General features: G+C 45.0%; 1 protein-coding gene across 1 annotated transcript in view; it reads left to right on the top strand.

The window, feature by feature from the left end:
• The window catches only part of LOC103590853 (vacuolar protein sorting-associated protein 13B), a gene marked incomplete at both ends in the record, with an annotated part of 498,786 nt that extends 480,759 nt beyond the window's left edge, over positions 1-18,027 (top strand). Inside the window, 5 exons of the mRNA XM_008573178.1 lie at positions 511-1,316; positions 5,882-6,058; positions 8,487-8,657; positions 15,519-15,695; positions 17,925-18,027. Of these exons, the coding sequence (XP_008571400.1) occupies positions 511-1,316; positions 5,882-6,058; positions 8,487-8,657; positions 15,519-15,695; positions 17,925-18,027 (1,434 nt within the window). The remainder of the gene's footprint in view (positions 1-510; positions 1,317-5,881; positions 6,059-8,486; positions 8,658-15,518; positions 15,696-17,924) is intronic.
• Between the last annotated feature and the right edge of the window lie 275 nt (positions 18,028-18,302).

Here is an 18,302-nt window from a genome sequence, read left to right as displayed (position 1 = left end):
TTTAGAGCACATCAAGGGGCTCGCCCGAGATAGGAGCAGGGCGGACCAGCTCTAGAAATGGGGGCGAGGGGGACAGCAGTTCAGGGACTCAGGCCCAGGTAGGTGGACAGTGGTGGCGGGAGTTCATGCTAAGTTTTCTTCTGCTTGCCTCACTTTTTTCAGTTTAAGAAGTCTTAGTTATTTTATTATATCTTTCTGCTTTGTGTTCATCATAATAGAGAATTAGTGCACAAAGACTAGAGGGATTTTGGAGTAAAGATCTGGTGTTGATAAGGGAAGCACATACAGAAACATGACAAAAACTTGTAATAGTCCCATTGGGAACATTTCCCAATACGGGTGGAGTGTGGCTGGCTCTGTCCAGACACAATGTACTGAAAGTTAAGTTCTTATTTGTTTCTTATGAGAATCTGATGTCCCATCAGGAGGTATTTAATAAGGCACTGTCATTAAAAAAAAGAAGAAAGAAAAGCAGAGAGAAACTAATGTTCTTTTCCCTTTCTCCTCTAGAACTCTGGAGAAGATTGTTACATTTAAAATGTTCATCACTCAGTTGAGCCTGGCAGTCTTTGATGATCTCACCCACCAGAAAGCATCATCTGAACTTCTGAGACTCACACTGGACAATGTTTTTCTCTACATGGCCCCAGGCGCTGGTCCCCTCCCTGGGGAAGAGCCCGCTGCTGCACTCTTTCAGCTTTACTGTGTGGAGGTCTGCTGTGGGGACCTGCAGTTGGACAACCAGCTTTATAACAAGTCCAATTTCCACTTTGCTGTCTTGGTCTGCCAGGGAGAAAAAACAGAACCAACTCAGTGTTCCAAAATGCAGAGTCTCCTTGTATCCAGCAAAGATTTGGAAGAATATAAGGAAAATTGTTTTATCAAGCTTTGCATCACCTTAACTGAGGGCAACAGCTTCCTATTTGATATTAATGAGTTTAGTTTTGAATTGAAACCTGCACGGTTATATGTGGAAGACACATTTGTACACTACATCAAAACTTTATTTGACACTTACCTTCCTACCAGCAATCTGGCTGGTCAATCCCTGCAACTCTGCAGTGGTGAACAGGTGTTGCCCATGCAGGTCAGACAGCATGCCAGGGCCTTGGTGAATCCCGTGAAGTTACGGAAACTGGTGATACAGCCAGTGCATCTGCTCGTCAGCATCCACGCTTCTCTCAAGCTGTACATAGCCTCCGACCACACTCCTCTCTCCTTCTCAGTGTTTGAAAGAGGCCCCATCTTCACCACTGCGAGGCAGCTGGTGCATGCCCTGGCAATGCACTATGCCGCTGGGGCTCTCTTTAGAGCAGGTGAGGACACCAGATGAGGGTCTGTGATGACTAGAACCTGGGCAAAAATGACATGCTTTGGAGTAGTGCCTTATTCAAGACATAAGGAAGCAACTGATGAGAGGTGATATGCATGGGCTTTACAGTTAAACAGAACTGGATCTAAGTCTAGACTCTGCCACTGATGGATATAAGGCGTTGGGCAAATTATTGAACCTCCCTGAGTCTCACTTTCCTTATCCATAAAAGGGGTTTTAAGATTTTTGAGGAGATCAAATTAAAGTATGTAAAGTATGCAGCGTTTTGCTTGGCACTTAAATACTTAAGTAGTAGTAGCCATTGTGTAACTTAGAATTTTAATTCAATTTGACAAACACTTTTTTAGCACCTTGAAGGCACAAGGGCCTTTCTTAGCACATGAATCAGCCAGGAAAACTAGTCAGGCCCTGAGGCCTGGGGCCTAAAAGAAATCCAGTTCTAGGCTGTTAGTTTTCTTCACTGCTGTTCATGAATAACCGTAGGTGAGAAATTCAGGGGTTTTGTATGTCCATAAGATATGTGAGGAGCCCTCTCCCCATCCGGTGCTGCACTGCCTATCTCGACAGATCCCAAAGACAGCATGTCTCAGCCGCTCCTCAGACCTGAGTCCAAAGAACAGCCCTTGCTCCCTCTTCCCAACCTCTGGAACTGCACAAGTGGCCTCCTGCAGGCCACGGGCTGCTGTCTCTCAGGGGCTCAATGGGAGCAAGCAAGGCTTCCCTTTTCAGTCTGCAAAAGTCTGCAAAGCATGGTTAGAATATGTGCACAAAATTTTGTGGGGAGTACTCTGTGCTAAAGATTGAGTGTTGGGAACCATGTGGCCTCAACACATTTTATGGTCATCGGCCTCAGAGCATGTTTTCCTGAACCAAGTTTACTAAAGTAGTTTCAGTGTCATAATCTGGTTCCTCATGGTCTCAAGAATTCAAGTAAAGAGCACCATCCAGATTAGGCCTTGTCAGTCATTCCCACTAAAGAACACGGAAATCTTACTTTCTGAAAGTAACAAGGGAGAAAACCTTTGTTCTACCCTCTTGGTAACATCATAGCTAGTGAATGCATTCCTATGTGAGATTAAGACTAGCAGTAATGGGCCGGCCCGGTGGTGCACTGGAGAGTGCGCTGCTTGGGAGCGCAGCGGTGCTCCCTCCGAGGGTTCAGATCCCATGTGGAGACCGGTTCCCGCTCACTGGTTGAGCGTGGTGCGGGCGCGACACTGAGGGTTGCGATCCCATTGCCGGTCCCCGGTACAGGCGCGACACCAAGGGTTGCGATCCTGTTACCAGTCAGTAAAAAAGACAAAAAGGAAAAAAAAAAAAAAAAGACTAGCAGTAATGACCCATCTATGTTATTGCCATACTGGTAAGATGACATTTTCTCCATAATGAAATTCATGCAATCCAGAATTCTTTTATAAAAGAAAATTTCAAGATCAGGGAGAGGGCCCTGTCAGACCTATTGTTTTGATAGCTTGCTCAACAGCGAGGAAAATATTTCCCTCTTGCTAAGAAATAATTTAAAAATAAGCAGTTAACATCTCAAATTTAATAGACGCATATATTTATAAACAATTCCAGAAACTCACCCTTTTGGGCAGTTTTTGCTGTTAGCATGAGAAGCAGGCTTGTAGGTACTGGCTCAGATTTGAGGCCTGAGAAGGAATGAGGCTCTCGTCCGGACACTGTGTGATGCTGAGGTTCAGGGGCACCTGTCTGTGCCACGAGCTGGCAGAGAAGCTCCATTTGTGGTACCAAGTAACTGTGCCCCTGCAGCCGTGTGCTGAAGTTATCTCTGTTTTATGTTTAATGAGCTTTCACAAGAGCAGTTTGGATTTTTTGTAATTCCCCTAAAAATCCTCTAAGGAATTCTAATATAGAGGGCAAGTTTTTAGAGCCTAATGGGAAATCCTATCACTAAAATCCTATGGACAATCTGAAGATCACTGAAAGAGAGCAGTGACTGGAGGAGTAGGAAATGGGAAGATGGCCAGAGGTACCAACGCCAGATAGAGAATTCTTACTGAGAATGGACCGCGTTCTTGTAGGGAAAGGAGAGGGCTGGCCTGGGAGCGAGCAGGTGGCACCCGCGTCGCATTGGGTCAGCTTCACCTACTGAACTTGAGAAGTTTCCTGCCTGTGATGGTCAATAACACCCTGACCTCATTTCTAGGGAAATTTGTGGAGTCACCTTGAAGAGGTTTTAACAAACAGTAATTGGAAATGAGTAACTTACCCTATTTGAAGGAATGTGGGCTTTATAATTTCCTGAAGTCCCTCTCTACCCTCAAGTCTCAATTTGATAGGAAGCCCGACAGACTCCCTTTTTCAACAAAACTTCCAAACAAGTAAGCAAAAGATACACGAGGGCACTTGAAAAAGTTCATGGCAAAATAGAATTAAAACATGATAGGAATCTTTCCGTAGACTTTCTGAAGTACCCTCATATTTGCTTCTGGAGGAAGATAATTAAAGAAAGAGTATCCTTGGGTACTTCCTGCCCTTTTCCGGCCAGCTCAGATGCCGCTGAGATGTGGCAGTGGTGCACACATAGCCCTCCCAGTGGGCAGTGCTTCCGGCTTCAGTGTCACAGTCCGGGAGATCCTAGCCCCACCCTTCACGGGCCAGAAAGAGCAAGGAAGGGCCCCCAGCAGCTGGGCGGGAGCGAGCTGGAAGGGCCGGGGGCTTCCCGCTCCCTCTGTGCACCCGCTGCGCTGGCCTGAGTGGACCTGTCATAGAGTGGTCTTTGCTTGTCAATAGCTACTCTCCTTTCTTTATATGTGGAATCTTTGGAGGAAAGGGGAATTAAGATGTTTAGACCAAACGTTTCCTTCGGGAGAAACTTAAAACCATTCCAGGCTAAAGGGAATCTGCTGTTTCTTTACCTCCAGAGCGGGCCCTCCAAGGAAGAATATTCCATAACTTCCCACAGTACCCTGCCTACTCTTTATAACCTGGACTCATGGAAGCGGGGCCAAGGGGTGGGGGGTGGTTAGGCTTTGGAATCAGGTAAACCTGGCTTGGAAAACCAGCCCACATGTCTAGTCAGTCGGGAGATTGGGAGCAATTGACTTCATCTCTGAGCCTCAGTTTCCTCCTTTTCCTATCTGACTGTAAGACCATGGAGACATAGTAACACCATGTTGGTTTTGCCTCTGCCTCCTGTTCCTAGTCCAGTCCCTGAACCCAAGCAGCAGCTCATTCATTACCTGGCCTGAATTTATTTGGAGGTAAAAGAACTTTTCTTGCACAGTTGCTGTGAGAATTGAGTTGAATGCCTAGCACCCACAGGCCATTCCATTTGTAATCTTCATCTTCTGGAAATTATTCCCTCCTTTGATCTAAACCCTAATGTTACCAACCTAATAATGTTCCAGAAAAGGTAGGGGGCTCCAAATTTAAGAATATCCCTGTCTGCATGCACTGGGCAGGGGAACTCTTTAGGACCTTGGCTTGGCTCTTATACCCAAACCTTTCTGATCCTCTCAGATTGGTAACTTGACTGAGGATCTCTGTGACAGGACTGTCCTCCAAGGACCTTCTGGTGAGGGAGGGATGGCTCCCACACAGGACTATCCCCACGGCCTTCCTGTTATAGTGTCTTCAGCCCCTGGCAGGGAGGTCAGCAGATTACTGGAGGAAGTTGTCTTTTTGGACGCCTCCTCTTTTGGTCCTTTGGCCCTTGCCTACCCCTCCAGTCCTCTGGGCCTATAGTCAGTCCCAAATCCCCACCCTGAAGAAGACAGGGAAGGGCAGCCTCTGCTGGACTCTGCACCCCAGCCACATTGCCATGAGGCAGCGGACGTAGCAATCAGGCCACTGAGCAGGCCGGCTCCTGGCAAGCCCTCGCTTAGATAGGAAACCAGATCCAAAGCTACCCTCCTGGGACATTCAGAGGGAACACTCCCCTCTCGCTAACCTAATCAGTATGTCCCTGTCACCGATGTTTACACAACCAAAGCTGAGGTCGAATGGGGAGGCATTTGTCTGGCTCCAGCCCTGCTCCAAAGGGAAGCACTCAACTTGGTAAGGTTGGAGAAGGTTAAAAATAACTCCTCCATCCTTGTCCAAAGTTTGCATCCCCTTCACAACACCCCATTTAGCATCTGGCCTCTTCCCCCTGACCAAGCACCTCCCCCTCATCTTGGTACCTTTGCTACTTCCCTGCGGAGTCTTGAGAGAACTTCCCAGCCTGTGTCACCTGCAGCCCAACAAGCACCTTTCCTTGGGCTGGTGGGAGTGGCTTTTCCCTGCACATGGATCCCTTTTAGCAGGAATACAGGAGGCCCACGCCAGGAAGTCATATTAAAGCCATATTAAAGCCATTTGTGAGGCTGCCAGAGGACCACTTTGATTTATAAAGTATGAAAGTTTGCCATTTATGAATTCACAGTGAATGAGTTATTTCCCTTATTTTGCTCCAAAGAAGCTTATTACATTCCCAATTCTAGTGTGAAAAATGAATTGTAGGGGAAATGGGTCACTTTTTCACAAATGTTGAAAGTGCTGTATTTGAGATTTCCGTAACCCCTTCCCTTTGGTCCGTTGCAGGCTGGGTGGTTGGATCTCTGGAAATCCTCGGCAGCCCTGCAAGTTTGGTGAGAAGCGTAGGGAATGGGATCGCTGATTTCTTTAGGCTTCCATATGAGGGGCTGACCCGAGGCCCAGGAGCCTTCGTGAGTGGAGTTTCCAGAGGGACAACATCATTTGTAAAGCACATTTCCAAAGGTAGCTATTTCATGTCCTTGTAGTAATGCCTTAATTTTATTCCTTCCCTGCCTTCTGTTTTATTTTTAAAGAATGTGTTAAAGTTTTAAATGCATTCAGATTGCCTCTAGCTTTGTTTGGCTTGTTAGCTTGCAGTAAAATGTTGGATTTGTAACAAAGCTCATATATAATGTCTTATGTTTTAAACAGATCACTACTTGCCTGTACTGTGTGAAAATGTTTCAGAAACTTCAGAATTTTAAACCCCCCGTTGGGAAAACAAGGATTGGCTCAACTGTTATTCCATGTGATAAATACAGAAATATTAAAGGTGTTCAGGATTTCTGCTAAACATCAGAAATCCTACACTGCGTTGCCTCATCATATTTTTTTAAGTGTAGATACAGTTGTCATAACTGCCTTAAGGATATGGATCCAGTTTGACATGGAAGTTGGTTTAGAGGTCAAACAGCCAACTTCTCGCTAACACCACACGGAAACAGCGCCATCTTGTGGCCCAGATTGGTCATCGGGCACAGAGGCCGAACTGCTTCCCCACAAGAGTGTGTTAGTTTTATCCGTTTGTGTTTGCTTAATGATATTTTGAGCAGGTCGACAGTGACTTGGGAACTAACACAGGCCATCTGAATCCCCTTTTCCTGTTAGCGGGAGGCAGAGAAAACAGGGCAAAGGGCTTTTCCCCATAATAGGCATTTCACTGTAGACAGTGCTGCAACTCCATTATGGGTGGGCAGGTTGTAGAAGTCTCTAGAATGCCTCAGAAGAAGACTTGAGCTTGAAATATGAGAATCCATGATCCATAGCAGGGATGAGGGACTATGGGTGGGGGGTTGGCAAGAGAACAGCAAGAGCAATAAAAACAAATTCCACGGACAGTGAAAAAGGACCACTCCCCCAGGCCCCGAATCATCTGGGGAGGCCTGGAGCAGAGCTGCAGAAACTCACCAGATGAGTCACTGGCGGATTTCTCACTCTTGACACTAGAATCTCTGTGGTTCTGTTTTTATTTTAAAATAAGACAACCAACACCTGCTAAATTCAGCAGTAATTTTAGCATATTGACTCATGGATGTTTTTTACACTTGTTCTCTCCTTCTCTTAGCAAAATCTGTTTGGTTTGCTGGTTTGTGTGCATGTGTGTGTGTGTGTGTGTGTGTGTTTTAAAATAAGACAACCAACACCTGCTAAATTCAGCAGTAATTTTAGCATATTGACTCACTGGATGTTTTTTACACTTGTTCTCTCCTTCTCTTAGCAAAATCTGTTTGGTTTGCTGGTTTGTGTGCATGCGTGTGTGTGTGTGTGTGTGTGTTTTAAAATAAGACAACCAACACCTGCTAAATTCAGCAGTAATTTTAGCATATTGACTCACTGGATGTTTTTTACACTTGTTCTCTCCTTCTCTTAGCAAAATCTGTTTGGTTTGCTGGTTTGTGTGCATGCGTGTGTGTGTGTGTGTGTGTGTTTTAAAATAAGACAACCAACACCTGCTAAATTCAGCAGTAATTTTAGCATATTGACTCACTGGATGTTTTTTACACTTGTTCTCTCCTTCTCTTAGCAAAATCTGTTTGGTTTGCTGGTTTGTGTGCATGCGTGTGTGTGTGTGTGTGTGTGTGTGTGTGTGTGTGTGTGGATTTTTTCTTCTCAGATTACTGGGAAAGATGCAGCTGCGAAAAATGACATCTACCATTTCTTGAAACTGGACGCCTGATGACAGATGAGTTAGCTCATGAGCTTCACAAAGTGTCCATTGATGCCTTTCAGTTTTGCTCATTGAGATTTATGCAGACTTGCTGGAGGGAGTTGGGACTGTTTTGAGCAAGATGCTGGAATAGCCATATGGAATTGCGACTGTCACATGATTTTCCTTCTATTGTCCTCACCTTTTTTTTCAGTTAACGTCCTGAATTTCAAAATTATACATATTCTTTGTGGCACAATAATTGCTTCCTCAGAATTTCAAATGACAAAGTTCAGTGTCTCCTTTTATTTTGACTGAAGTAATAAGGAGGGAATAAATTTTATTCCTAAAGTGGAAATATTTCTTCACAATCTGTCTAAAATTCAGCAACATAACTTTAACCTTTAAAATTAGAGCAGGCAAATTTTAACCCTCAAAATTAGGCCTAACGGATGGTTTCATATAAAGCTCTGGGCCCCTTTGTGGCAGCTGAGATTCCCGCTCTAGCCCTGTGCAGTGCCATCACCCTTGTGCGTAAGTTCGTCTTCCCCTCACTCTCCTAAGGCACTTGCTTCAAATTGCCCAGGAGGGACCCACCATCACTCACCACTGGGCATGTCCAGGAGGGATACAAGTGTCCCCACCACCCCTTCACCCTGCTTTCTCCAGCCCTCCAGGACCACTGTCCTGGGGTCCACCACGTATGTGACAAGGCAGCCAACCTCTGTGCTCTTGTGCCCTCAGGTACCCTCACGTCTATCACCAACCTGGCCACAAGCCTGGCCCGGAACATGGACCGGCTCTCACTGGACGAGGAGCACTACAACCGGCAGGAGGAGTGGCGGCGGCAGCTCCCCGAGAGCCTGGGCGAGGGGCTGCGACAGGGCCTGTCTCGGCTGGGCATCAGTCTGCTTGGTAAGGGGCTGCAGGGACTCCCATCTGTCTGCATTGCAGCTCTGCTGAGGTGCAGGGTCTCCCAGGATTTGACAGCTTCACCTTCTGCCTGGGGATGGCTGTGAAGTGCTCAGAGAGGATAAGGCACTCACTTGTGTCCCTATAGTGCATCCGTGAGTCACTGAAACATGGCCCATTTCCCAGAGCCATCATGTGGCCATGCCAAGGGCCATCCCAGGAACTGCCCACAGGGAGGCTCACCTGCGTAGACGCGTGCTCTGCCGTCCTTTGCCTCTGTCATATTTTAGGCCTCAGCATGGTTTTCCAAAGGAAAGAATAATTCCATAGGAGGCCCCAAGTGCAGAGGTGTCCACACAAGGACAGTGGTACCCAGCTGTGTGTATTTTGAAGTGAGTGATAGGCAGCCCTCCTGAAGCCCTCACTCCCTCACTCCCATAGACATTGCAGACGCTCGCTTTTGTTTGAGAAGCACTTGAACAACGTGCAAATGTCATGTAAACTTCAGTGAGGAGCCTGCTTTTTCCTTTTATTATTATATTTTTTGGAAATCGTCCTGACTCAGAGAAATTATTGTTTGTCAAGCAGCCAGATGGTATAGTTAGAGGTGAAGATTGCTATGGATATTTCAGAATATTACAAATGTTTGAAAATAAGTTGCTTTGGAAAAATCTATAAAAAGGAAGCTTCAGAGCTGAAAGTTTGCAGAGCAGGATTTTCAAGGGTATTTTTTGTTTGTTTGTTTGCAAAGGAATTTAAAACTGTATTTCTTGGCAACATGCCTTCTGCACATCTGAGGGAGAGTGCGCCTTGCAGAGATCAAAGTGACCAAAAGCAGCTTTGAGCAAAGGGTAGAAAAGATGAGCTTGAAAGGATTTGCCCTCTCTCCCATCTTCAGTTCTTTACACACTGCTCAGCTTGCAACCGCAGCCAGCTGAGGTTCTGGGAGGAAGCAGTAAAATGTTACAAGTTCAGGTTAAGTTGCTAGAAATTATTTAAGTACTAACGTGCAGTGGTATGAGGCACTGTCATTTGATAATGCATGGAAACGGGGAAGCTGGGGACCTGGGATGAACGTGCTAGGTAAAGGAGCAATTGCCTTGCTGACTAAGCAACCAGAAGGTGATGGTGACTCCTTTGGGGAAGTTTGTGTGGGGTGGTGGGCAGAACTTGTCACTCAGGAGCTGCAGAACCCAGGCTAGGGTGTCCAAGTCCTTTCTTTGTGACCTCAGGCAAGTTCTTAACTTCTCTGAATCTGGATTTCTCTTTGTAAATTGGGGCTGGTAATACCACTATTCAAAATGCAGATAGGCAGTCATGTACCAGGCACAGAGTCCATGTTTGGTAAACAGCATCTGTCATTATTAAATTAGGATAGCAAATTATGGTTGCCTGGTTTCAAAGAGTATCTCAGCAAAGAGAAACATTTGAGCAATGGCAGGAGCGTTTTTGCTTTAGTTTAGTCCAATGGATTAAGTTGCTGTAACTAGAGGAAGTGATGATGAAGTTATCTTGGGGCCCTTAAGTCATTGTTTTGGGACTTTGGGACATTTTTATGATAAGAATTGTAGGCTTAAATGTGCTAACTCTCAGCATAAGAGCTTTCTTCTCTCCACCCACTCTTCTTGAAGCTTCCAGGTGATCAGAAAGAAGAGACCTGAGCTGGCTGACATGTGGCTGTCTCCATCCTAACTCCCTGATTCCCTTCGAGCCCGAGAGGTCTATTCTCTTCCCATTGAGAGAAGCCCCCAGCCACTAATCAGTTTCCACTATATAAAATTGTCCCCAATGATAGAAATCAGTTATGTGCGGAGCCATGAATCTGCCCTGATGATGTCACCCTTTTAGGCATGGCTCCCAATGTCAGGGTAGAAAGTCATAAAGCTCTGATCTTTGCTATGGTCACCGTGACTTGTATTTCCTCATCCATGCAAGGGAATCATTTAGTCTGTCTGTGGAAACTACAGTGGGCTCATGGGGTCTTTCTGCATCTCTGGTAATTTCCAGAAACCTGTGAGTTCCGCGAGTGAAATAGATCCCTCCTCAGTGTGTACTGGCTGTACTTGCCAACACTGGCCTGCCCCTGGGCCCCCTGGAGCTCCAGTCCTAACCTAGCACACACCTTGAGCAGCACATCCATTTCTGGACTCATTAGAGTTCACAGTGGGCATCTCAAGCTGGGCCCACACCAGCTTTCTTTCCTCTTAGAGTTCAAGAGCCTTTCTGTGTCCCATATAATCTCTGGGTTATCTAAAAATATCTGGTCCTAGAACTACCAGATGTGTGGCAGGAAGAAGAGAGGGGAAGTAAGACCAACCAATTCTCCTAATCTTGGAAAGTATAGATTTGTCACCATTTAATCCATCCCCAGAAATGGTGTTTAAAATTGCCATATGCAATTAAGTGCCTAACTGAAGTTAGAGATACTATAATGTAATAGTTTGAAAATTCTAGTTGCTCATTTCTTCCTTTACGAGACAGAAATGTTAAAGACACAGTTAATAAAAATATACTTAAAGAACATTTTAGGGTCGAGAAAGCACTTTCACATGTGTCATCCTATTTGATCTTTACAACCCTAGGCATGGAGAAGTTAAGTGACTGGCCAGGTCAGATCTCCAGCAAGGACAAGAACTTTGGCCCTTCTATCATGTCACCTACCCACAGAGGGCTCCCGGCCTGGAAGCAGTCAGGACGTGGGGAGGTTGAACACTTGGAAGTTATAGGGTCGGAGAAACACACTTCCCCCAGATGCTTATGGGGTCAGTGGCCCTTTTTGACTCTGCTTTGCTCTCATGGGGAAACTGTGGAGTGTTACGAGGTACTTGAAACTCAGAGGAAGTCTTTAGCTGCCATGCCCAGCCACATTGCCCCAGCTCCGGAAGGAAAAGTGTCAGCTATCCAAGAGATGCTGCTGAGGTGTTTGGATGAGCTCCACAACAGTTTTCCAAAAGCAGTGGTGCTTGAAAAACTCTTTAGCCTGCAGAACTGGCATAGCCTACGCACATTGACTAGGTCTGTTCCCCAAACACCCCACTTTCTACCAGGCCATAGAGTCTGTTCTGAGAAAGGACGTGCAGCTCCATGTCACAGGTACACTCCACCTGCCCTGCTAGCCCTGACTCCTGTTCAGAAATGGCTTCTCTGACCCCCATCTCTTTGGGGCTACTGCCTGATTTACGAACAGAGATTCCCCCAGAGGCCACATCCCTCTGTCTTCACAGGCACTTAATAGACCTTTCCAGGTGAATCAGGAAGATTTCCCTCCGAGGGATTGCCCAAGAGCTGTGCTTTCCAGCAGACAGCACTTAAGAGGAGTCCCTCTGATACCACAACCTGCCGTTAGCAGACTGGTTTGCAGTTAGTCGGGAATTTAGGAATTACGGACCAAAGTGCTTCCTTCTCAGTTTACTAATCTGTTCTGGTCAAAAAAAAGCTAGCCTCTGGCTAGAATGTCTAATATACTCTGGGGTTCATTTGTCTCTGGAATGGTGAGCTGTAGCGTGGTGTACCAGCTTAGGCCTGTGCCTCTGCTACTGTAACAAAAAAGTGCCCCAAATAAAATTATACCACGTGGTAAGGGCAGCATCAAAATAGCCACATAGGCAGGTCCTTTCATAGATCAGTAACCAAGTGGTTTTTGCCTGAGGCAGAGAGCTAGTCGCAGCAGAGGTGAGGGAAGGCCCTTGTAGTTCCCTTGCTTCACAAAGAAATTCCTCCTCCTACAACTAAAGGCACAAAAGGAAACAGCCCCCCACGTCCTGCCTGGCCCAGCACATAGGTCCGTGGAATCTCCCCTCCCAGCACGCTCTTTCCTTCCTTGCCTCCCTTCATCACATCACAGCCGTCTCCATGTGGCCGCCCACCCTGTGGGCCTGTCGCCAACAGACAAGTCTTGGGATCAATTTCCACTTCTTAAAGCTTTGGAGCAGAGTTTGAGTATATGACAGTAAATAATTTTACAGTCTTAGGATTTAGCTGGATTATACTTAATAAGAGAGCCTTCAAAAGCCCTATGAGAAGCTGCATCTCTCAAGGCAGGGTCACAGAGACCATGAAATGGCTGCTAGTCTCTTATGGCCTCTCTGTTCTCCAGCTCTTTAGCACAAAGAGGGAGACAGCAGCACCTGGGGACCAGTGAGGTGTCGATGTGTGTGACAAGCCAGCTTTCCCCCCCTCAAGGATCTGGTGCTGAGCTGAGGGCATGTGATCTGACAGCTCCTTCTCTAACTCTTAGAATCTAACACCTTGTCATGGGGCTCGGGCTTTACACTTTTCAGGCTCCCAAATAGTCTATCTATCAAAGCCACAGTAACTGGAGCCTTCACTGTGGCCAGTGGCTAGAGAAATCGGAAGATCAAAGGAGAGTTCCACTGTGATACCTGTTTGCACTTAAGCACATAGAAGCTGGCACCCTTTGTGGACGATCACAGCTGGTCAAGGCTCTATGTTCCTTGTACGGGTTAGGGCTGGCACATGAAAGGGAAATGGGAGATTCTAAATGAAGTAACCACCTGTCCCCCAACTCAATTTTAATAGTCTTAATGGAAAGCTGCACTTAGGGAAAAGACATTTCTACCAGAAATACAGGCAATAATTTAATTTATTGGTGAATTTGTACTTACCCCAGTTTTTCAACTCTTAAGCATGGAGATCTTTCAAAGAAATCAGATAATGAAACCACAAAAGCTGTAGTCTAATGATCTCACTCATATGTGGAAGTTAAAAAAAGAAAAGTGGTTCACATAGAAGTAGAGAGTAGAATAATGGTTACCAGAGGCTTGGGATGCAGGGGAGGAATGGGCAGTAGGAGAAGTGGTGGGTTAACAGGTACAAAGCTATGCCCTCTGCCCTAAGTGAATCAATGTACAGTATATGTATGTATTGAAACAACACAGTGAACTCCACAAATATGTACAAATAAGTTTTTTTTAAAAAAAGGAAATGCTGTATTTGATGCTGTTCACTTTGAACTATTGTCTGGGAAATGATTGGAAGAGAAGACCCAGGGCTACTCCGCTCCTAGTCTTATAGATGAAGAGCAAGGCATCTGGTTCCTCAGGACTGGCTGGCTGGGGTGCTGAAGGATCGATCCCTCAGCCCTTGATAGCCAGGGTGGCCTTAGCCAGTGGGGAGGTGGGGAGCAGCTTCCTTGGCTTATCCTTGTCATTTCTTTAGAGGTTTGGGCAGCACTACTCTAGGCCGGGAAGCAGACCTGTCACCTAAGGTCATTCTTAATCTGTCAGTGCATAAACTTAAATGGCTACGTCAAAACCTACAGGAATGGAATCCATGAAGAACATTCCCTTTTCCAACTGACCTGAAGGAACTGGCCTTTTGTTTTACTGGATTTTGTTCAATGGAATATTTCTTGAAGTTAGCAGGTCATTAACTGAGACCTGGAAATATCTATTTACCCAAGAGACTTTGAATTAGTGGCACTTGGAGCAATGGGATTTGACATGTACTAAAATTTCTACCAGGGGGACTGTGCATTTTCTTTACTCCTAGCAGGTATGAGTTGATAACAGAATTCTGTCAAGAATTGTGAGGAAATTTTTGCTTCTTACTGAGTTAGGGAACCCTCCACTCCATCATGAAAAAAAATATCAAGACTGGTGAGGCTTTCCTAGATCTCATAGAGCAAGATGCATTCGCAAGAGTGGCCGAAGGATTCCTTTCATTTGCAACCACCTTCAAACTCAGTGTAGGAAATGGTTGCCCCATTGTAAAGCTGTTAGAACAGAGTCGTGAAGCAGGGTTTGTGTAGCTGTTCTAAAGTGAAGAGTCAGTGGCCAACTCTCAGTTGAAATGAGGGAAGGAAGTTTTTCAAGATTGGCAAAGAGGAAGAGCCTGTTTTATAAACAAGAGAAGTGAATAGCTTGGTGGTTAAGAGCTAGGCTGTGAATCATACTCCCTGGATTCAAATCTGGGCTCAACCTCTTAACAGCTGTGTGACCCTGGGAAAAACTCCTTAATCTTTCTGTGCCTCGGTGTCCATATCCGGATGAAAACGATGTTTGACTCCTAGAATTATGAGGATGAAATGATCTCATACAGATGAAGCTCTTAGCACAGTCCCCAGCACCTAGTAATTAATAGAAATATTACTATATCATACTCTTATTAAATAATTATTAAAGTACTATATTTGTAATATTAAATTATTATTAAATAATTGTTGTTGTTATTAAAAGTGGGAACATAGAAAGTGGCTGGCCCCTTCCCATTTTTTTCATCCTCCTGATTCGGCGAAAGTATATTAGGCTGAGTAGGCTCGCTCTCTGCCTGAAGAATCGTTAGCTCTTCTTCCTAAACTGTGTTGACTGATTTCTGGGGAAAGGCATATGGGCGACACTTTGGAATGGTCTGACATTTTTATTAAATTCTGTAGGAAATGGTTGCCCCGTTGTAAAAAACTAAACTTCACAGCTCCTGACTGTGTGAACCAAACCCAGCGTGAACATTGTGTTTTTTTTTGTTTTTTTTGTTTTTTTAAAAGATGACCGGTAAGGGGATCTTAACCTTTGACTTGGTGTTGTCAGCACCACGCTCAGGTAGTGAGCGAACCGGCCATCCCTATATGGGATCCGAACCCGTGGCCTTGGTGTTATCAGCACCGCACTCTACCGAGTGAGCCACAGGCCAGCTCGTGAACATTGTGTTTTGATGAAGATAATAAACGTCTAACTTAAATAGTCCTCGATGTACTTAGATATTTGGTAAATAAATGTATAGTAAATAACTTTCTAATGAGGGTGGCAATTCATTTTCAATCCAAGTAAAAACTGTGTTCCAGATTGTGATTTTCATTTTCTGAGGATTTTAAGCCTGTGTCCTTACTGAGGGCTTTTGTTGTTTCAGGTGCAATTGCTGGTATAGTGGATCAGCCAATGCAGAACTTCCAGAAAACATCTGAGGCTCAGGCTTCAGCAGGACACAAGGCCAAGGGTGTTATCTCAGGTGTGGGGAAAGGAATCATGGGGGTGTTCACAAAGCCCATTGGAGGAGCTGCTGAGCTTGTGTCACAGACTGGCTATGGTAAGTTAGTGGAAAACCAATCAGGCCAACTCAGCCATTTTTAATTTGCCAATGATTAATTTGCATTATTATACCAAGGGTTCGCTAAGATAATCGAGCTTTTCACATGGCAAAGGAGCGAAAAATAAAATAAATAGTAGCTATCTTTCTCACCTCCCCATGCTTACTTACACAGAGTAGAATTGTACTACTAATAAAAAACAATAATAAAATTGTAGAACCAGGAAATCAATTAGTAATTTCAATATATGTATGTCACAGAGTCTTTCTACAGTACATGTAATAAAATAGACTTTGAAAAGTAACCAGTTGTAGGTTGAGAGCAGTGTTGAGAATATATTGCAGCAGAGAAAAGAATTATTACTTCTTCCCATGATAAATTTGGAAGGAAAGATAGGTTATAAGGAAGAAAGGCACCTTTAAGTGACAGTGTATATGCTTTGGAGAATGAGAGGTAGACGTGGGTTTCAGTGGCTTTCTTACCTGTAGCTACCACCCTGCTCCTTGCAGCCAGGCTGAGTCTCCTGGCCAATGGAAGCAAGGCACATGCGAAGAACAACCCTTTCCCCAAGTCGACGTCTGTGGAGAACTTGGGCTCGTGGCACTACTTGCACTTGGATGGTGGAATGCTCAGGCCTCTCCCATGCATGTGTGTGCACACGAGAAATGGTGTGAAAGGAAGCACCTAGAACAACCCTTTCCCCAAGTCGACGTCTGTGGAGAACTTGGGCTCGTGGCACTACTTGCACTTGGATGGTGAAATGCTCAGGCCTCTCCCATGCATGTGTGTGCACACGAGAAATGGTGTGAAAGGAAGCACCTCCTCCCATGCTTATTTTCTGCATTCTTGGCAGAGCACATTAAAGTAACTTTCAATAAACATATGACTGGAATTATAACCTTTTAACCTAAAATCAGTAGAAGCAAGCTGCCTACCTAGTATCACAAACCGCAGGATGGCTCTCCCGCTTGTCAGACACTAAGTACTCTGAGTCTGCATCCACATCTGGCAGTAGAGTCTATGGAATACGTTTCACTGCAGGCGTCCTGCACCTTAGTAGGTCTGACAAGAGGCAGCCAAATCAGGGCATAAAAACAGTGTCTGAAAGGAAGGGGGTGGGAGACGAATGCCCGCACTTCAGACAGCCATCCGGAGAGCATCCTTTAAGAGACCACACAGACGCCAGCATGTGTTCCTCTTTGCTTTTCCCCTCCCTGCTTCCCTCTTATTCCCCTCTCCTTCTGTAGATGGCATTTTCACTCACAGGGATACTGACAATGAGAATTGTAATTTATAAGTAGAAAAAGTTAAACTCTCCCTTATCAAATACTTACACATTACACATTAATAGAAAACAGTATTCCTTTTGATATAGACTCCAGTGAGGTAAAGTTAACTCATTCTTCATAAATTCTTTTAATTTTGAAAATGCCATTGTCCCTGTGTGTTTCCCAGAGCTAGGGTGCTCTCCCTTATGTAAGAGCATCTCAGAATAGAGCTTCACAGGCCTTTTTGGTTTCCATCACTCTTGTAAAACTTTTATTACCGCACTGAAGGTTTTACAAACCACTAACTCTTAGTCTAATGACTATGCCTCGTTTATAAACATTTACAAGCCTTCAGAAAGCACACATGCTGTACCATCTTTGGTTCTGGAGAGTTTCTGTAGAGGCCTGTGTGGCTGCTGCTGGGTGCCCTCACTTGGTGCTGGCACCAGGGAGTGCATGTAATAAACCAGCGGTCCCGAGAGCGCTCATAAATGTATATGGATTCGTGTTTAACAGCTGGATTAAGTCATTTAATTTAAATACTGTATCTAGGCAAATGGTTTGCCTTTGAATGTGTGTGAGTGCGTGTTTTTAGTTTTTCGACTAGCCATAGCACTGATACAGAAGTATTGTTAATATTAAGCAAGGAAGTCACCTAGCAATCTTGACCTAGCAATGTGTGATCTATTGTTCATGACCAGTTACTCTCAGAAGCATTATGCTTCTTCTAGTCTGTGCTTGGACTAGTACATTCATATTTTAATTTGTAGTTAACATAAGATCACCAAGGTTAAGAGCATTATAATGTTTAATAATTATCTATACACTTCCTTCCAAAGATGTGACATCATTTTGGATCTGTAATATTTTATGGATGGCTTTAAGCAGATTACATCACTGTAGCATGGAACTGTTTTCCAGAAAACAACTAGTAAAATTCCTTTACTTCTCTTACCACAGGTATTTTACATGGAGCTGGACTTTCTCAGCTTCCCAAACAGCGCTATCAGCCAAGTGATCTACATGCTGACCAGGCTCCAAATAGCCATGTCAAATATGTCTGGTAAAAACATTGAGACACTTGCTCAACTTTACATCCACATTGTATGTTAATAGCCCCTGGCTTGCTCTCAAGCTAATAGGCCAGGCTTGCAGGGAAGCCCAGGAGGAGCAGCTGCTTTTGGCACTGGCATCTTGGGCAGCACAAGGAAACCCAGGCCAGGAAGAAGCTGCTGTTCCCAGGCGGTGGGCTGGTGGCAGAGCTCTTCTGCTCCACGCCTGCTACTCAAGGAGAGGATGCAATGGGTCCCATTAATTCTAAATTCTTTTTTTTCCCCC

This window comes from Galeopterus variegatus, unplaced genomic scaffold (assembly GCF_000696425.1).
Source record: "Galeopterus variegatus unplaced genomic scaffold, G_variegatus-3.0.2 Scaffold886, whole genome shotgun sequence".
Taxonomy (NCBI): domain Eukaryota; kingdom Metazoa; phylum Chordata; class Mammalia; order Dermoptera; family Cynocephalidae; genus Galeopterus; species Galeopterus variegatus.
The sequence above is the reverse complement of the archived record's forward strand: the minus strand, read 5'-3'. Positions and strand labels throughout refer to the sequence as shown.